Consider the following 20,974-nt stretch of genomic DNA (forward strand, 5'->3'; position numbering starts at 1 on the left):
AAGGGGAATCTGTGAAGCAAGGTGTTGAGAGGTGAGATTACCTCCACAAGATGGCAAATGTTGTATTTGCACTCGGTGTATGAATTGTTAAAATAGATATACGGAGTTCAATGACTGGGGAGCTCCAATCTATTATTAATACGTATCATTATCAATAGTGATTAGTGAGCGTATATAATTATTTATCGATGCGGGGAAAGCTACGAAGGTTCATGAATACTTCCACGCGGTTCGCAAGGTTATCCAGGTAAGTGGTTAACACCGCGCACTGAATGAGCGTTGATAGAGAAATTTTGGATCCTCTGTGGCTCGGTATACAATGGGCTTTTTGTTTCGGTCAATGGATTAGAATGATCGACATGAATTGTGAATTTGTGATTGGGAAAAAGTTATGTTTTACATGAATGAATATGATGAGATCAAATTCTTAGAATAATTGTGCAAGTAGGATGACTGTGTGTTGAGATAAGCTGTTTGGTGTGTGCGCTATCTTTTTTTATTATATTGAAATGTCAAATAACAAATATTATTCTAATGAAATTTGACATCTTCTAGAATTCTAGTATAAGACTTTATATTAGAAAAACAAAAGACCTGGCTAATTTGGTCTGGTAGATAGAATTACAAGTAGGATAGGTTATATTAACACTAAATTCATTTAATAATCATGACAGCAGGTAAACATTTTTATAAAAAAAATTTGGAGAAATGGTTTCTATATTATTGTTAGGTTGTATATGAAATTTGGAGTAGAACTAGGGTGCTCTTAAGCTCACCAAAGTTTTGGTGAGCTTAGTTCTAAAACTTATCAAATCGATTCCAAATGACAAATCCGAACCGTTGAAACCCGCCTACCTTACGTGTGATGCATCTACATGTGAAATTTTTTAAACATTCGAATTAATTTAGTATAAAGTCAAGCGGTCAAAAAACGTTCAAAAATGAATGCACTAAAATTAATTTATTAACCTTCTAATTTTGACCGCTTGACATTATACTAAATTAATTCGAATGTTTAAAAATTTTGTATGTAGATGCATCACACGTAAGGTAGACGGATTTCAACGGTTCGGATTCGTCATTTGAAATTGATTTTATGAGTTTTAGAGTTAAGCTCACCAAAACTTTGGTGAGCTTAAGAGCACCCTAGTTCTACTCATGAAATTTGATGTAATTTGAAAACTCTTTGATAATCCACCGAACAATTTATACAATAATTGTTTAAATTTATCATCATTATTTGGTGGTCAAATGAATTCTAAATTGCATCAAAATTAATATACTATCTAATTAAATTACTGAGAAGATATCTATATCCTTCCACCAGAATTTTTTTGATACAATCACGTTTCAGTTTGTGTAAATATAGCACGCTCTTGTTGTTTCTAATTTTCTATTGCATATTAGTGACCTAGTGGGACATATATATATATATAACGAAACAATAATTTTCTACAAATTATAAATTTTCAAATTTAAGATGTACTGGAAACTTTTTAGTCTCAAAGATGAAAATAATACGAAATGTTATATATGGGTTGATGAATATTGTATTATTAGTTGATTTTCGCTCCCAGTGGGTTCAATTCTAATACGTTACCACTTGCATTACTTGAAGGCATGGGTGACGGGTGAATAAGGTAACAATATCTTGCAAATAATTATGTAAGCAATTTCTTTCAAGTAATATGACACGAAAGCTTTTCACAGGCTTAGGTTAGCAATAACAATAATTTATTACTCCGTGTATTACGATTACCACTGCTTGTGAGGTGTGATAATGAGTGATCATATGCAAGTTGCTAAAAGCAAAGTGTACTAGCAATCGCCAATCAGAACACATAATTTTATGTTAATATTTAGATATGGCAACAAGAACATATTTATTGATGCTAATAATATTATTAGATTATTGTTTCACTTGATGTTGATATTTCAATAATTATATGTTAATATTTAGATATGGCAATGAGAACATATTTATTGATGCTAATAATTTTATTTTATTATTCTCACTTGATGTTGATATTTCAATAATTATATGTTAATATTTAGATATGGCAATGAGAACATATTTATTGATGCTAATAATTTTATTTTATTATTCTCACTTGATGTTGATATTTCAATAATTTTATGTTAATATTTAGATATGACAATTAGACATGTCGGATTGGATTCGGTTCAATACGGGTTGGTTGGGTCAGTTTGATTTTTGAGAATTGTCGGGTCATGAGTTGAATCATAAATAAGCGGAACATATGTAACTTATTCTATTTCATAAATGCGACTTATGCTTCATAAATCATAAGTCGTCTCTATTATAACTTATCTTACTTAATTAATTTATTCATATTTGATAATATAAGCCACAAAGAAGAAACTTATTTTATGCTAATAACTAAATATTTAGATATAATAAGAAAATTATACGGTAGGATTAAGGACTGGTCCGTTGATTAAAAATACCACATATAAACTGAAGGGTGTGGATCTGACATATCTGAGTTAGTTTATTTTATTAAAATTATTTTAGAATGCCAAGTTACGTTACATAACTTACATTACATTACATAAAAGTTTTTGTCCAGGATAGAACAAATCTGATAACATGGTAAAAAGCAACCAGAAGAGTGCTGGGTGAGACAAATGAGAGGTCAAAAAAGAGTGTGGCCCCCGCAGTTACAGATCACGGCGGGTCACAAAATCCCATGAATGAATGCTGTCTCGTGTTTTGAGTGAAACGGATACGGTGCTCCCACCTGCCAGCGGTGATCTCACCGGCCGGTAAACCGAGACAGCACAAAAGGGTAATGAGGTATTATTCATCGTCATTATTAGTGCTTTCTGATAAGCGGACATAAATCATGACATGGCTTTGATGGTTTGCATTTTGGTGCGATTAGGTCAAATTGGTTGGATTGAACCCGTGCTAGGACAACCGTTTCTTCTCACCTCTTTTTTTTTTTTTTTTTTTTTTCTCTTCGTTTTTTTCTGAAACGAAAAGGAGAGGGGCCCCAAACTGTTTCAAAATTTTGTATTTGTTTTCAAATTTTTTAACCAATTAATATATTTTGTTTTAAATACTTAGTTGATTAGTTTCAACACAAATTTAGTTACTTTTAACATCTAATTGTCGAATAGTAAAACTATTGAAAAATTTCATGCCATAAGTAAAATAAAGAGATAAGGCCGCCCCAATCTCTCCTCTCCTCCGCTTTTTTTATACTTTCTTTTTATTCATATTTTTCAATTTGAATTAGTGTTTCTGTCTGATGAATTTGGTAACCGTTTTTGGTGCTTCCGCCTAGTGAATCTGGCCACTGCTCATTCCTCCGTTATCATTCGAGCATGTGCTTCCATCTAGTGGATTTGGCAACCATTTTTTGGTTCTTTCACTTCGTAGATCTGGTCATCACTCTTGGCGTCGTCATTTTGGGGGTTTTATTCTCGAATACTAGTGGTTCGCTTTTTCTTCCCTTTTCTTGAGTGCTTCTTCTCCTCTTTGACAATGAAAGAGTGGGTGGAACGAGTTGTACATATAGTTACTTTATATATATATTAGAATAAATGTTCAGTTAGAAAATAAATGTCTGTTTTTGTGATCATAATGTTATGTGTTGTTTTGTGCTGCCTTCCGCCTCTTCTTCTCCTTTTCTCTCTGTTTCGAGGTGATTGTCCTAGACTAGTTGATTTCGTTCCCAGTTTGGTTTAATTCAGTACCTGCTCAGCTGATGGGTGACTATCCTGATCTAGTCAATTCAGTTCCCGATCTGGTTTGGATTCAGTGTCTTCTCAACTGTCATCTGTGTACAGAGGACATTATCGCTAGGCTCCTATCACTCTAATCAAGCAAGGATAACTGCGTCCACAGAATGCACGTACCCCTGTGTGTTTTCCACATACATTAGTTGTCTAATCTTACGTAACAGCTACTTTGTAACAAACTTCTTATGAATTTTCAGCCAAAAAATAAAAAATAAAACAATTGTTATTTTATACACTTAATTAGTTCTTTTCAATATTTTCTGACTTCATTTTAGTACACAGCTAAACTAAAGACATGTCCGGGAATGATATCAATGTCATATGAATGGAATTCGCATCCTTTGAGATATCTCATATTTTGCGCGATTTTCTAAAAATAACAACCGTTTAAATGCATTCTCCACGAATCTCAAAGCTCAAGTAATACTGACCTGTGCTATCTCCGAATAGGGATTGAACACGCCAGTCACGCAAAATATGAGATATCTCACAAGTCATCACTGCAAGGGGTGTTCATTGGGTCCGGTCTAGTCGGTTTTAAACCGAACCGAATTAATTTGGACCAAACGGTTCAGTTTTTTCTATTTGCTTTTTTAAACCGAATTATAACTTCAGTTCAGTTCGGTTTGATTTTTTTCAAAACCAAAATAACCGAACCGACTGAGCTTTTATAAGTTATGAATTTGGTCCGGACCGCCCCGGTTTATTTTTTAATACCTCAATTTATTTCTTAATCAATTAATTTAAATACTTTAGTTTATTTCTTAATATACTTTAGTTTATTATAAATCAATTGCTTTAAATAAAAAATTAATATATTTCAATTTGATTCGAACAAATCAAAATAAAATTTTCATTTGGTTCGGTTCTATTTTTGAAACCGAATTATAATTTTGATTTGCCTAGTTCGATTCGGCTTGGTTTCAACTTAGCCGAATCGATAAACACCCCTAATCACTGCACTTCCATACTATCATCAGATATGCCTTGAGAATTGTAAATAAATAAATCTCAAACGCAACAAAAGAATACTATAAGAAAGTTGATAAGTGATTAAAATATCATATTTTTTGTCAGAAATAATTAATTTAATATTGAAAACATAATCATCCGGTTATTTTTTTTCATTCTTAAATGTTAAAATCAACTAGCTTACTGTTAAAGTTAACCAGATAAGTATTTACATGTACGGTATTTTTGTTAAAAGAAATAAAATGCGGAACACATTCAGAGGAGAACACTAAGATCAACATTTTAAGGGTGAGCTCAACACAGTCAGCAAAGAGAATACAAACTCTTTTTTCTTAGAATGTATTGGATTTTATTTAGACTGTGCTTCATAATAGAGGGTAAAATGTTATTAGTGAAAGGGGAAGGAAAGGAGACGGAGGTTTGTTCACCTCCATACAATGATCTTACACTCTGATTTAGAGAACAAATGTTTTCATCAAAAATCAATATAACATCTTGCTTTTTTTTTTTTTTTCTACACAGTGTTTGATCACTTTCGCTCCCTCTCTGTTCCTTCTCTTCTGAAACTAGTGAAATCATCGGTCATATACACTGAAATAAGATTCCCCTCCGCACAATGTTTTAAGGGTAAGGCTAAGGTGCTATGAGTTACATAGAGATCCACAGTGCTACGGCTCAATATTTGAGTTTTCAAAATTCAAACGGTCGATCCGAACCGTTCATCTTGTTCTCCATATTAATATGTGTTTGGAGACCAAATTTTATATTTTTTGAAAATTTTTTACTATTTTTTTTAGATAGGTAGAAAATCAAATATATGAATGGTGCATAATTTTTTAGATCAAGTGATTTTCTACCTATCTAAAAAAATAGTAAAAAATTTTCAAAAAATATAAAACTTGGTCTCCAAACGCATATTAATATGGAGAGCAAGATGAACGGTTCGGATCGACCATTTGAATTTTAAAAACTTAAATATTAAACTGTAACACTGTAGATCTCTATGCAACTCATAGCACCTTAGCCTTACCCATGTTGGATTTTAAAGCAGACCTTAGAGTATATTGGATCTCATTAGTCCATTGACAACTACCTGGTCCTAGCCGATTGTTCACTGTCTGAATATGAGATGCTACTAAAGGCCGGAAACTACGTGCTTGTTATTCAAGCTCATTTTAGGCCTTGTTAAGGCCCATTATGTCGAGTCATTCTGTTAGTCAGGCCGAACCATTAAAGGTTTCCAATGCTTGCTGTGCTGAGATCCATCTTTTTGGTAATGTTATTCAAGATATAAAGGCCTGTTCGGTGAGGGGAGGAATGGCAAAGGAATTGAGAAATTGTGGAATTGAGAATTGACCACTATTCTTCTCTATTCCAAATGTGTTCGGCACTTTGCAATTAGAATAGTGACACTTCTCCTCATTAAAATATAATAAATATAAGAAATGACTCTTATAACCTTTGTTAAATTTTGGTACTGCACCATTGACATATCACTTGATACTGCGCCATACACTTCTACTGTCTTCATTAAAATAAAACAGATCAAGAATTTTTAGACAAGTTCATGATATAGTATCAAGAATTTTCAGATCAAAATACACTTCTCTTGTCTTCATTTGATACTGCGCCATTAACACGTGGCCTGATACAAAGGGGAAAAAAAATTAAATAGGAAAGTGGAAATAAATTGTCAAAGTGCATGATATAAGATCAAAGTCAGGTTTATTACAATGAAATGTGACGATTTCCAACCAGATGCACCATTGAAGGCATGCATGTTTAGTATTAGACTGATACTCAGTACCAGTTATACTAGTTTGTTCTCAGGCTTGCTGTGTGGTACTGTACCACTAAGTGGTCAGCACAATAATCCTTAATTCAGGTCAATTACAAACAACAATTCAACTTACTGTGTAAGTCATACCACACAGTGCAAAAGAATTAGCAAAATAAAGGAAAACTATAATTGAAGTTGACTAATTATAATTGAAGTCGACTAATTTTAACCCCTTACTGGTAAATTGATACAACCCTTGCTAGTAAACTGTTATACCCTTTTACTAGAATTACATCTTAACCCATGTAATCCCAACTCATTTCACAGAAACAATTATGAAATTGTCTCAAAAAATGACATAAATAAATTTTCTCAACTAAGAAATTTCCTCAGCACAGCCACCAGCACCCCAACTAAGAAATTTTCTCAAAAAAAAAAAAAAACCAAGAAATCTAAAAGGCGTACAAAGAAGAACAACGGAGAAGACGAGGTGTTGAGGCAACGAAAGGAGAGAGGCGGGCGGACAGCAGAGGACTCTTGTATGCATACAAGTAAAAGAAGACAACTCCGACCAAATTGAAGCGAGAGTCGAGACTAAGAAATTTGTCGACTAAACTAATGATCCTGATCTCATTTGAGAGAGAAAATTAAGTTTAGTATTTTTCTAACCTTCTAATTTGTTGTTCTCTCCAAAATTTATCAGAATTCGGCCTAAGAACGAACGGAGGAGAAACCATTTCTCTCGTCTGGAAGCGTGCTCAGCAGAAAAAAGAAATAATAAAAAATGAAAGAGGAAGTGCCATGTCAGCGCAAAATGAAGGAAATAAAGGTAAAATGGGCCGGTCCAATTCCTTATTCCTATCCAAAGTCTAATTGCAGGGTCCCCTCGGAATTAAAAAGTTGGGAAGAGTGCTCTATTCCACTCTCTCTAATCCAATTATTTCCGAGTCTGTTCGGTGAGAATAGAGGTTCAATTCCACTTAATTCCTCTATTCTGCATTAGCCGAACAGGCCCAAAGAGAAAGAAATAGCAGAGCTTACCAAATAAAGAACTTGTCATGTATTATCCTTTTTTTTTATTTTTTTATTTTTTAAATCGATCATTGGCAGTGACAACTTGTCATGTATTATCAGTTTGGGATAAGGATAATACCGATGGTTATATATAGGCTTAACAGTATTCTTAACACGTCAATGAACGTGACTTTTCTCTGTTGGACTCGATTCTTTTTCAGAAGAAAATAAAACTTTAAGCATTTATATATTTTTATTTTTCTTATGGTTTGTCCGGGCAGCAATATATTAAAACAAAATAAGACTCATATACAATTGTTGCAATTTAGCCATTTATCAAACCTTGTTCTTTTCATTAATTCCCCCGTTTCGACTCTTTTAAACAACCATTGTATACGTATGTATACATACATGTATTTGATACAGCCATTAACTTTTAATGCAGGAAGAAAAGTACATCGAGGTTAATTACCTCAAGAAAAGAAATATACATCAATGATAAAATACATACGACAACCACTTTCTTAAATATCCACAATCCAATTCCAAAGAGAAATAGATACCATGTGTATATATATCGCATAACAGCATATACATGTCACTTCCTAGGCCCATTTGGCCATGAGGGACATGCCGCCGGCACCTAAGAGCACAGCAGAGAACGCGACCAGCTGAAGCTTCACGTTGCCCTGCAGCCTGGGCCCCAGGAAGTCAGCCGCCAACAAATCGACCAAGGCCGTGTAATTCAGAAGCCCAGCGGATACAGCATTGAGAATTCCGACCACTATGAGTGCCGTCGGGCTGCCATCACGGTAAATGTTTGAGAGGGCAATGCCTAGTGCTATGCCGAACGGTGTAGTGACTGAGAAGAAGAAGGCTAGGATTGACTTCATCTTCAGGTGGTACTCCGCCTAAAAAAGAAGAAATTGCATGGTGAATATCTAAGTGAAATCTGAAGAAGAAACATTCTACTCTCTGAAGAGAATAATTTTGTTGAAAGAAAATATATATTAATTTAATTTCCAATTACTTAGTCTCTACCCACATTAATATCGTTCCAGTGACTTTGACAAAAAAAGTCAAAAACAGGAGGAATTTTTTTTTTCCCTTTTGTACGTTTTCCGAAGCATAGCGTGTTGTTTTACAAACCACTTCAATTATTTAATTAAAGTTTTATCTTTTTTTTTTGTTCTTTTCTTTTCTTCATGTTGTATTGAATGATATCGTTTTGTCTTTTGCAATGACAAAAAGGCAAAATAATTCTCATAAAAATGAGCAGGCCGGGATACAGTACCTGAAGAATGCAACCACCGAGCCCCATGCCTTCAAAGAACTGATGGAAGCAAAGAGCAGCTACAAGTGGCCTTATCATGCACACATTTTGTGAGGCACCCACCCCTAGACCTATTACCACCGAGTGTACTACTATTCCCATTTCTAGCACCTGTCAAAGAAACACAAATTTAAGTTCAAACTTCAAAATGCTTCGCTACTGTTAATTAGGTAGTGAAGTTTTCTTTTCTTGACTGTACTATATATTTTGCTTTTTGTTGGAGGTAAAAAAAATGAATGTATTAGCTATAGTATCTTAATTACATGATTAACCATCTAAGTAATAACAAGTTCATCTTTATGAAAAATTGGTTTGTACTATGCTTTGGAAGCAAATTGCTAATCATTGGAAGTCATATATGCAGCAGCTTTTGTATTTAACATTTTGAAAATTTTGAAATTAAGAAGCGTAGGCATGTTCTTTGATATTTAATTAGTTGGATTATCGGAAGTATACATACTTAATTATTAATGTGCACCCACAGCTGGCTCTGCCTTGGGAAAAATAAATGAAAACATAAACGCTAAACTCTAGAAAAAACTAGCTAGCTTCATGATCCTTTCAAAAGAGTTTCAAATTTCAAGTGCCTCTGTAATATCACAAACCTAGGTAGATATCTGTAATAACTAAATTTTATCACAATATTTTTTGACCCAAAGAATGCGATGTCAAACATTTTTAGCCCTTTCAATAACTAATTAGATTGATACACTAAGGTTTATTATAACCAACTAGTGCACAGGCTTTTCTTTGCATTAATCCCTTACTTCCGATTAGTTCTAGTCTCTATATAACAAAACTTTCTTAGTTAAAATAGATTTGTAAAGAAAAGAAAGAAAAGCGGCTTGAAAATGAAAGTAAATAAAAAAAAAATCAACTACTTGTCTCTGTGTGTGTGTGTGTGTGTGTGTGTGCTGGACCAAGTTATCTTTCAAAAACAAATTTGGTTTTGTCTTGTAAAAAACATATAAGTGTTAATTTTAATCCTATGCTGGATGTTAAGATTGTAAGACAGTATTTATTATAATAATTATAAGTAGAGAAATTTGTTGTATATATTCAGAAAAATATGAGAGCTAAAATTATGAAGCATATATCGATCACCACAACCAGTCTATCTAAAGTAAGTAAGTTTACTAATCTTACCAACTTACTAAAAAATTGACCACGTTTGACTGAATATAATTCAGTGAAGTTTGGTTTCACAGATGACAGCATAGTATTATAAACTATAAGCGACATTAAATTAAGAACTAATGACTATTCTCTGACCTGTGCAATAACACGGTTTCGTTGCAAGGTCACCTTTTTGTTCCCTTCGAGGTCATTACTCACAACTTCCATTGCACCACCATGGCAATGGCCATGGCCATGAACCTCTGTTGCAGGACTCTCACTGCTCACAACCGCTACATCGCTACTGCCTTTTTTATTCCTGTTGTAGAATGTCAGCATCAAAGAGTCGACCATCAGCGTAAGAAGTGCTGCTAGCATTGCTATGAAAGTCGTGAACGGGAACTGGTGCCATGGTTTGTCTGCTAGGCAAGGAGACCGCAAGTCATCAAATGAATCTGGAAGCACGTGCATGTATCCAGTGGCGAGAATGACACCAGAAGCGAATGCTTTGACCACAACAAATAGGTTTTTATCGGGGTGGAGTGCCGGGACAGATTTTGTGACGAGAGGGAGACAGACACCCATCATACTGGCTATCAGTATCACAACAATGGCGATTACTTTTAAGCGGAGAGCCTTTGGTTTGTTGTGGCATGTTCCTTCGGTCTCTACACCACAGTCAGTGGGTGAAGTGGCAAGAGAGAAAGAAGGAAGGAGAAGTAAGAGGAGGAGGGACAAGGCTAGGGTTACGGTTTGGTTGCCCTTGTTTGGGGCCATTGTGTTTATCAAATATTGTTTTTATAAAAAGGAATATTTAGGAGATGTTGTTTGACTTTCTGTTTCAGAATGCACATGGATTTATAGTCTGGTATTCAGCTTGAAAAGGCATGAATTCATGCAAGGCCTTGGGAAAATAATTTCGAACTCGATTGACAAAAATGGGCAAGTTGAACTTTTTTAGACCAATGAGAGGGCTCAAATGGAGGGTATAACAGGAAACATGAGTGGCCCCGTAGCATTCTTGTGGAAAACACGTGGTGGGCCGTCCCGTACTCGTGCCCGTACGAAATTGAGTTTTCAACGGTATAACCGCTACATCAGTTTTTGTTGCGTCCATTTAATTGAGATACTGGAGATGTCCTGCGCATCTGAGTATAACTTCAAATTGTAATAATTTAATCATTTAGTCTTCAGCTAGAGTTATAACAATATACCGGTATCGTTCTCGTGCATTGCAACAGAACATTATTACACATAAAAAGAAATTTCATACAAAATGACATATTTTCATAAAAAAATTATATTAAATAACATTCTTTAAATGACATCTATTATATATAGAGAGAGAGAGAGTGAGAGGTTGACTAATATCGATCAAATCGATTGTTCCTGATGGTCCGTGCAACTAAGTCGTTTTTTAATTTTCAAAGTCCAAATTAAAATATCGATCCAAATCGTTAGATCTCTATATTAAAATGTGCTTGGAGACCAAATTTTACATTTTTATGATTTTGTTTACTATTTATTAAGCCACTTTGAAAATTACTGATCCAACGGTGGCTTCTGGTTTTACTGTTTTGTTAAGCCACCATTAGATCAGCTATTTTCAAAGTGGCCTAATAAATAGTAAAAAAAAATCATAAAAATGTAAAATTTGGTCTCCAAGCACATATTAATATGGAGAACAATATGAACGGTTCAGATCGACTTTTTGGATTTTGAAATTTCAAATTTAGACCGTATACATATCGACCCATATGCTACCGAATGCATATTAGTCTCTCTCTCTCTCTCTCTCTCTATATATATATATATATATATTATCATTTTGGCTTTCTTTCTTTTTTTTATAAAAAACCCTCATATAATATGACACATTAAATAACAAATAACATTCTTTAAATGATATAAAAATAAAAATAAATGAAAAATGACCAATCAATTATCATTTAATAAAAAATTTCCTCAAATGACATTTAAAAATAGAAAGAAATTAAGGCAATTAGAATAATGATACAATTCAATGTAGCAAGTACATGTGGCTAGTACGTGTCTACATAAATTTAGACTTCTACATATTAAAAAAATATAAAAAAGATGCATAAAATTAGAATATTTGATCGGATGGATGATTGATTTTTCATCTGAATTATATTTTTTAATCAAAGCTGTTAACGAATCTAGACATCTACATGCTTAATATAAGAATGAAGATATTGCAACAATGTTAATTCTATCGTTTTTGGTCCATCAATGAATTTAATTAGTGTTATAAAAAAATTATTCTATATTTTTATAACAGACCAGCAAGTTAATTATGCAAGGACATATAGTTTTAGAAAAAAAAGAACAACAAACAATAACGTTGAGAATCAGCCTTTGATTTAGTGACAGAGACAATTTTCACCATGTGAAGGCCGTGTGTTCTTAATTCGGATAGAGAATCTGTTGTGAATATAAAATAGTTGGAGACTTGACCTTCAAATATTTACTGAAAATTAATAGTTATTGTGTAAGCTTGGAAGAAGAAAAATAAAATATGACTGAAAGATGGAAGGCAGGGTGGGGAGATTTTGTCTAGTTGGTAATATAATAAATTATCGTGCTGATGTTTAATTTTAATCCTAAATAATGATAAGCACACTATAATTAAATATTACACAAGTTATGAAATTTAACTAAATATTAAAACTCCAATCATAATAAATAATCACATAAATCTCAAATAAGTAGAACAAACAAATTGCAAATCACTAAAATAATTATAAATATGATACAAGACACCAAAAATGTCAACTGTCAGAATAATTTCACTTGGCTAATATGATCAATTCTTAAAGTTGGATGTATTTTTAGCATATTAACTAATTAACAAATTGCATGAAATTAATGATATACAAGTAGTTATCGTTGATGAATGTCCAATTCGAAATCAACATTATAGATGTCTTTTTTATTGCATAGAACATTTCATATTTTAAATCACCACTAGCTACCTTTTGCACGTTAGCTTCTAGCAACAGAAATAAACAGTTATGTAATGAAACCGGAGAGGAAAATTAGCTGCTTTTATTTGAAACGTGGAAGCATGCACGAGTCAGCAAAAGTGGTGGAATTCCATGGTGGCTCAACATTCAGAATTAATAAGCAGTGTAAATTAAGTTAATCGACCTCGTTTTACTAGATTAATACCATTTTTTAGGGTTGGTCCAACCAACAAATTTTCATTAATTAAGAAAAATATTTACATTATAGATTAATACCATTAAGTGGTGAACATTTCAACACCAAATTATTCGTGCTCTTATTATTTTTTACCTCCACATGAGTATATATACCATTTTGTATAGGCATATCATGTAAATTCATGCTCGTGTGCTTGCTATATATCCCTTAATTATAAGTTGTAATAGGTTGTTTCCCGATTTTTTTATAAATATCCAAAATAATAATTAAATTTTAAAAAATAACCAAAGTTGGGCGGTATTTCGAAATCTACCCAAACCGGAATTTTTTTTTTCCGATAATTCAGTCTAAAACCGGAAAAATTTATTCCGGTTTTAGAATTCAAAAAACAGCGTCTAAAAAAAAAGAGAAACCGCAATAAATTTTTCCGGTTTCAACATTTTTTTTTCAATTTTTTTTATTTAAATAGAAATATTTATAATTTTTTTTTATTGAAATATTAGAAATATTTAATATATTTCTTTGAAAATTGATGGAATACAATATAATTTGATTTATTAGAAAGACTGCTACAAATAACCCGGATCAACATTTTTCATGTCGGATTTTTTGCGGCTGTAAGAAAAATTAATATATTTCTTTATGAGTTATGAGTTATTGAAAAAAAAATAAAAATGCTTGGATTCTGAGTTATTGATCCCGATTTAAAAGTCACTTCTAGGTAATACAGAAAATTTTGTGATCATTCTAGTACATTTAATTTATAAAAAGTTGTATCTAATTTGAGAATTCTTTTTAATAACAATCATTAAATAACTTAAAATTTTTGTTTTTTTTTCCAAAAATAGATATCACTTTTTAGAAATTAAATGTACTAGAAAGATGACAATATTTTCTGTATTTACTTATAAGTGACTTTTGAACCGGGATCAATAACTAAGAATCCAAATATTTTTATTTTTTTCCAATAACAAATAAATAAATATATTAATTTTTCTTACAGCCGCAAAAAATTCAGCATGAAAAATGTTGATCCGGGTTATTTGTAGCAGTCTTTCTAATAAATCAAATTATATAGTATTCCATCTATTTTCAAAAAAATATATTAAATATTTATAATATTTCAATACAAAAAATAAATAAATTATAAATATTTCTATTTAAATAAAAAATCTGAAAAAAGAAAAAAATGTTGAAACCGGAAAAATTTATTACGGTTTCTCATTTTTTTTAGATGCTGATTTTTGAAAAATCGGAATAAATTTTTCCGGTTTTAGACTGAATTACCGGAAATTTTTTTTCCAATTTGGGTAAATATAGAAATCCCGCCCAACTTTGGTTATTTTTTGAAATTTAATTATTATTTTTTATATTTATAAAAAAATCGGGGTTGTTTCACATTCAATGTACCAGTTGACTTCTGAAACTTTGGCCATGCTTTGGGATCTTTAATATTATTCGCATGATGATTACATCACTTGGTATTTAATTTTGTTGTTTCTTTCGTAAAGATGACACAAATCACACCATCCTCCGCCTCTACATGACACGAACTACAAAGAAATAGTTGGTATATATTTTATTGATGGGCGAAATGTGTTTGCATTTGTACTTTATTTATGCTTACATTGAGTAGAACTAGGGTGCTCTTAAGCTCACCAAAGTGTTTGGTGAGCTTGACTCCAAAACCAATCAAATTAATTTCTAATGACGAATCCGAACCGTTAAAACCCGCATACCTTACGTGTGATGTGTCTACATGTGAAATTTTTAAATATTCGAATTAATTTAGTATAAAGTCAAGCGGTCAGAAAACGTTCAAAAAATGAATGCACTAAAATTAATTTATTAACCTTCTAATTTTGACCAATTGACTTTATACTAAACTAATTCGAATGTTTAAAAATTTCACATGTAGACGCATCACACGTAAAGTAGGCGGGTTCTAACGGTTCGGATTCGTCATTTGAAATTGATTTGATGAGTTTTAGAGTCAAGCTCACCAAACACTTTGGTGAGCTTAAGAGCACCCTAGTTCTACTCGCTTACATTTATCTATTTGATCTCGAAGAATTGTAGTATAAACGAACAAGTTTCTTCAATTAAATATTAGTTCTAAGTTACCTTCAGGTTGACTTTTTCCTCTGTAGGTTTATATTAATTCTTCATGTCTCCTTGACAGTGAAAGCTATTAATTAATTTGTACGGCCGTCTGACAACCGCAATAGTAATCTAGAAATATATAATGGATTTTAGATATATATCTGTACTTCAATAAGAATGACCGCACTATTCTCAACCTAAAATAATCGTAAATTTGTATCTAAAATCTGAATACATGCATTTATTTATAGTCCAATCAATAATTTAGTTTTCTCAATTTTATTCATTTGAGATTAATTACCTGAACAAATTCTTTGAGAAATGCTACTGAATGCATGATTGAATTTCATATATAATTTGGCAATATTGTCCATAAATAATTTTTGCTATTTTTTTTTTAGTAAATTCCGTGTTGTACACACATGCAAAAAAAAATTCTCTATAATGATGGTAGCAAGGAACTTTAAGGTAACAAATCAGGGAAAAAAAATACTAGATGTAAAACATGATACTAGCTTGTCACAAAATCATCCTATAACATACAGTAATATCTGGATACTCATCCTCACTGCACGACAATCATTTAAATCATGCATGATCTCAGCCCCTGATCGGCATCAATATCCGTTCAGTTAAGGTCCTTGAGAGGATCAACTTTGCCCAGCTACGCATACAAGTTGCCTGAACTAATGCACAAAATAGCATATAACACATTCATTTTTCTTATGTAGGATTCTACTTTAGTGTCTCAAGCTAAAAACTATCCTGTACTAGTTCAAACATTGTTGACTGTATACAAATAACCTTTTGAACACTTGATCCAACTGATAATGGCTGAATCCAACAAGGACGCTGTTTCTAAGACCCAAAAATATAAAAAAGGCCTAAAATAGCAGCCTTGCATTTAAATACATGAGCTCATAAAAACATAAAACTTTAACCACACAGAGCCCATTTCTCATTGGGAGTGTTTTGTGGCATAAAAATTGTTCCTTATGTTTTTTGCATTAAAGCCCGTAGTTAAATGTGCGATTCAATTTGTATCTCACTTTAAACAGAGATGATAATGTTGCTGTACAAAAAATAGGTAAGAGATTTTTATGTATTTTATCCGGTGTTCTAAATAGCGCACTACAGCGGCGTTATAGTATTTTTGGACCCTAAACGCTAAGCTATGATATCAAAACACACTATTTGAGCTACGGATGTTATAGTAGTAATAGCGGTCTGCTATAGCGCATAGCGTGTAGCGTAAATAGAGCGCGCTATGCAATATGAGTTTTTTTTTTTCTTTTCAAATTATATGGGCTTTAAATAAAAGCTCAGATTGTATTTTAACCGTGATATTTTTTTTTTGCAATTATTTAAAATCCAATCTGAGCCTTTATTTAAAGCCCATATAAATTGAAAAGAAAAGAAAAAATAGCTCATGTTGCATAGCGCACGCTATTTGCGCTACACGCTATGCGCTATAGCGGACCACTATTACCGCTATAGCATCCGTAGCTCAAATAACATGTTTTGATGCCATAACTTAGCGTTTATGGTCCAAAAACGCTATAGCGCCGCTATAGTGCGCTATTTAGAACAATGGATAAAATACATAAAAATCTCTTACCTATTTTTTGTACAGCAACATTATCATCTCCGTTTAAAATTATCATCATCTTTACTACATATTTCATAGAGCGTTGTAGTTTTTATATTAAAGTATTAATTATTAAATGAGAGATCCATCAAACAAAATAAAATAAGGAAGCTACAGCACTCTATGAAACATGAATTGTTTTTTTTTTTCTCTTTTCAATTTATATGAGCTTTAAATAAAGGCTCAAATTGAATATATCAAGATATTTCTTGAAGTAACAAAATGATACTTACTATATGGTAGTTTGACTATTTTGAATAGATTAAGATAGTTAATAATGCCATGATGTCTAGGTTATTTTGAAATTTAAATAGAAAAAAGATAGATTATGTCATGATACTGAATATATTTTGAATATAAAAAGATCAATAGTTTATGATATTAGTATTATTATGGATATTTTGAGTCGCAATTTGGACTTTGTATTGGTCAAGGTTCTAAATAGCGTTTATCGCGTCATAGCGGGAAGCCGAAAAAAAAAGCTATAGCGAATAGCGTCGCTATAGCGAAAGCTATGCCACATAGCGTTTTTTTTTTTTTTTATAAAAATTATATCATATATTTGTACTAAATATCAACATTATATAAGTCTCATAGAATAATAAATAACATCAAATTGATTAAAAAATTATAGTATTCATATTGAACCAATACAAAGTCCAAATTGCGACTCAAAATATCCATAGTATTACTAATATCATAAACTATCGATCTTTTTCTATTCAAAATATATTCAGCATCATGACATAATCTATCTTTTTTCTATTTAAATTTCAAAATAACCTAGACATCATGGCATAATTAATTATCTTAATCTATTCAAAATATTCAAACTACCATATAGTAAGTATCATTTTGTTACTTCAAGAAATATCTTAATATATTTAATTTGAGCCTTTATTTAAAGCCCATATAAATTAAAAAAAGAAAAAAAAACAGCTCATGTTGCATAGCGCGCTGTAGCTTCCTTATTTGATCTCATTTAATAATTAATAATTTTTTTTATTAAAATAATAATTAATAATTTAATATAAAGCTTAGTATGTCAATTATAAAAAAAAATCACGGTTAAAATCCAATCTGAGCTTTTATTTAAAGCCCATATAAATTGAAAAGAAAAAAAAAAACAGCATGTTGCATAGCGGGCGCTATTTGCGCTACATGCTATGCGCTATAGCGGACCGCTATTACCGCTATAGCGTCTGTAGCTCAAATAGCGTGTTTTAATTGTATAGCTTAGCGTTTTGTGTCCAAAAACGCTATAGCGCCGCTATAGCGGCGCTATAGCGCGCTATTTAGAACACTGGTATTGGTTCAATATGATTATTATAATTTTTTAATAAATTTGATGTTATTTATTGTTCTACGAGACTCAGATAATGTTGATATTTAGTACAAATATATAATATATTTTTTATAAAAAAAAAAAACGCTATGTAGCATAGCTTTCGCTATAGCGACACTATTCGCTATAGCTTTTTTTGTAAGCTTCCTGCTATGACGCGATAAACGCTATTTAGAACCTTGATTTTATCAGCTCATATAAACAATCAAGTTATACAGCTATTTATAAGTCTATTGAGCCAAATTGAATATGATGTTTCAATAGCTTTCAAGTTAGTTCCAAAGTCTTCACTGTATTAAATTACATTTTGCCTAGAGGATTAATTGTTTCGCGATTTGATTTGCACATCTTTTGAAGAATGGACATGATATGAAGTTTATAACAGCATAATTTGGGTTGGATGCAATTTAATTTTTAAATAAAAAGGAGAGAAACAAAATTAGAACCATGCAGCTTCAAACCTCTCCGATTAATCAAATTCTTACTTCCAAATCGGTCAACATGACTTTGGTGCAAAAAGAAATGGTCTTTTTTCAACTTTTTTTTCAATTTGAATTACCAGAACTGCTTATGCATTTCAATATTATTTCATGATGCAGCAACCCATTTAATGAACTATATATTGCCTCCACAGTTTTATATAGGTCTTGAAGAATTGCACTACTATGTGGTAAATGGTCTTGATTTATGTCGCATATAATTAGGAAGCGTCTAATTGTCCACAGTCTTTTGTCCACCATTTGTCCACAGCTTTGACTTGCGCGAATACTGTAAAATTACTTCTACATGCTGTATAATTATACAATATATCACATAAAATATATCACTTAATCACAAAACATCCAGCAACTATTTGAAGTGGTCCCATGATAGTTAGAAAAAGATTGTAACTTGCACAACAGGACAAAATAAATGTACTTTCAAACTGTACTTTCGGAAATTACAGTTATAGGAAGTTATTGGCAGTTAGAGTTAGTTATTAGCGGTTATTAGCACTGGGTTGAATCTTGTATACTGTAAAATTGAATATTGTATACTGTAAAATTGAATATTGTATACTGTAAAATCGAATATTGTATACTGTAAAATCGAATCTTGTATACTGTAAAATTTCCAATTGAATCTTGTATACTGTAAAATTGAATCTTCTACACAGTAAAATTTACAATTGAATCTTGTATACTGTAAAATTGAATCAGCAGAACTGTAAAATTGAATCTTGTATACAGTAGAATTTTAAATTGAATATTGTTCGGATGAGTAAGAAGCCTTTCTATCATCTTTTTCTTCTAGATTTTCACAAAATGAATACTGTAAAATTACAATATGAATACTGTAAAATTACAAGATAAATACTGTAAAATTAACAAATAAATACTCCATATCGTCTTTCTATCATCTCTTTCCTCCAGATTTCCACAAGATGAATACTATAAATTGACAAGATGAATACTGTAAAATTAACGGGGCAATACTATAAAATTAACATATCAATACTCCATATCGCCTCTCTATCATCTTTTTCTTCCAGATTTCCACAAGATGAATACTGTAAAATGACAAGATGAATACTGTAAAATTAACAGATTAATACTCCATATCGCCTCTCTATCATCTATTTCCTCCAGATTTCAACAAGATGAATACTGTAAAATGACAGATGAATACTGTAAAATTAACGGGGCAATACAGTAAAATTAACATATCAATACTCCATATCGCCTCTCTATCATCTCTTTTCTCCAGATTTCATTTGAAATGCTAGATCTGTTATTGCATACAACGAAAACAACAAATTCAACAGAAATAACTTACTAGATTTGAATTTTTTGCCGTGCTCTTCAACAAAAACAACTTCTATTCGATCGCGCTCCATGATTGAAGGTTTAACCCGCGTATGTCCACAGCCTTCAACAAGGATTGGTGATTGCACAACTTCTATTCATCTAATGAAATCTGGAGTTAGGCCGATGATTGCACGCCTCCAATAGAAGTTAGGCCGATGATTGCACGCCTCCAACTCAGTGGTGATTGCACGCCTCCAATAGAAGTTAGACCGATGATTGAGATGGACCAGATTCCTTCTTGCCTTTAACCCGCGATAGTTAATCGCGAATGGACCAGATTTCATTAGACGAATAGTTAATCGCCAATCGTTTGAATAAAAGAGCAAAGAGGAAGTCAATCGCGAATGGAAAATGGAATGAATCTGGCATCGCGCGAAAGAGGAAGGCAATCACCAAATGCGGAGAAAATCAGATCGGATTTGAAAATATCGGAAATGAAATTCAAAAAAAAGAAAGGTTCCATCGTACGTCGGTGTTTAAATAGGCCGTTATAAAGTGGATAGCGGAGAGACGGTAAATCAGAATGGATAGTGTAGTGGACAGATGGTGGACAAAACTCAGTGGACAGAAACCTTTTCTCTATAATTAATTATGGCTTAACCATTTGGTTACAAAAGAAATGAAGGTACTAAAGAAATTTTTAATTCAGAATATGTAGTAAAGATACAAATTGATCCACCACGTACTCGTCCCCCTCTGGAGATACACACGAGGTTTGTAAAGATACAGAGTACAAAATCCATTAATCGTCTCTGCTTCATTTTTCCTAAGCTCATCTTTTTCTCGTGTCCATTATTTCAGCATCATAGAGGTCTGAGTGGTACCAAAATGATAACAAAATAAATGAAACGTCAAACTAAAC

At 32.2% G+C, this 20,974-nt stretch overlaps 1 protein-coding gene across 1 annotated transcript; it reads right to left on the reverse strand.

The window, feature by feature from the left end:
- Positions 1-7,866: 7,866 nt before the first annotated feature.
- LOC144572504 (fe(2+) transport protein 1-like) lies at positions 7,867-10,815 on the reverse strand. Its single transcript, XM_078322099.1, has 3 exons — positions 10,140-10,815; positions 8,829-8,978; positions 7,867-8,445 (listed from the first exon to the last, which is right to left on the reverse strand). Exons 1-3 carry the CDS (start codon positions 10,758-10,760, stop codon positions 8,140-8,142), a joined length of 1,077 nt encoding a protein of 358 aa, XP_078178225.1. The 5' UTR covers positions 10,761-10,815; the 3' UTR covers positions 7,867-8,139.
- Positions 10,816-20,974: the final 10,159 nt, after the last annotated feature.

The sequence above is a fragment of the Carex rostrata genome, chromosome 20, assembly GCF_964058835.1.
Source record: "Carex rostrata chromosome 20, lpCarRost1.2, whole genome shotgun sequence".
NCBI lineage: Eukaryota > Viridiplantae > Streptophyta > Magnoliopsida > Poales > Cyperaceae > Carex > Carex rostrata.

What these genes read in the sequence shown, in the direction of transcription:
- LOC144572504 (XM_078322099.1), bottom strand. Translation starts at nt 10,760, where the DNA reads ATGGCCCCAAACAAGGGCAACCAAACCGTAACCCTAGCCTTGTCCCTC. An exon ending in GAAACCGTGTTATTGCACAG is followed by an intron (nt 8,979 to 10,139) that starts GTCAGAGAATAG and finishes TTTCTTTGACAG; the next exon opens with GTGCTAGAAATGGGAATAGT. An exon ending in TCGGTGGTTGCATTCTTCAG is followed by an intron (nt 8,446 to 8,828) that starts GTACTGTATCCC and finishes CTTCTTTTTTAG; the next exon opens with GCGGAGTACCACCTGAAGAT.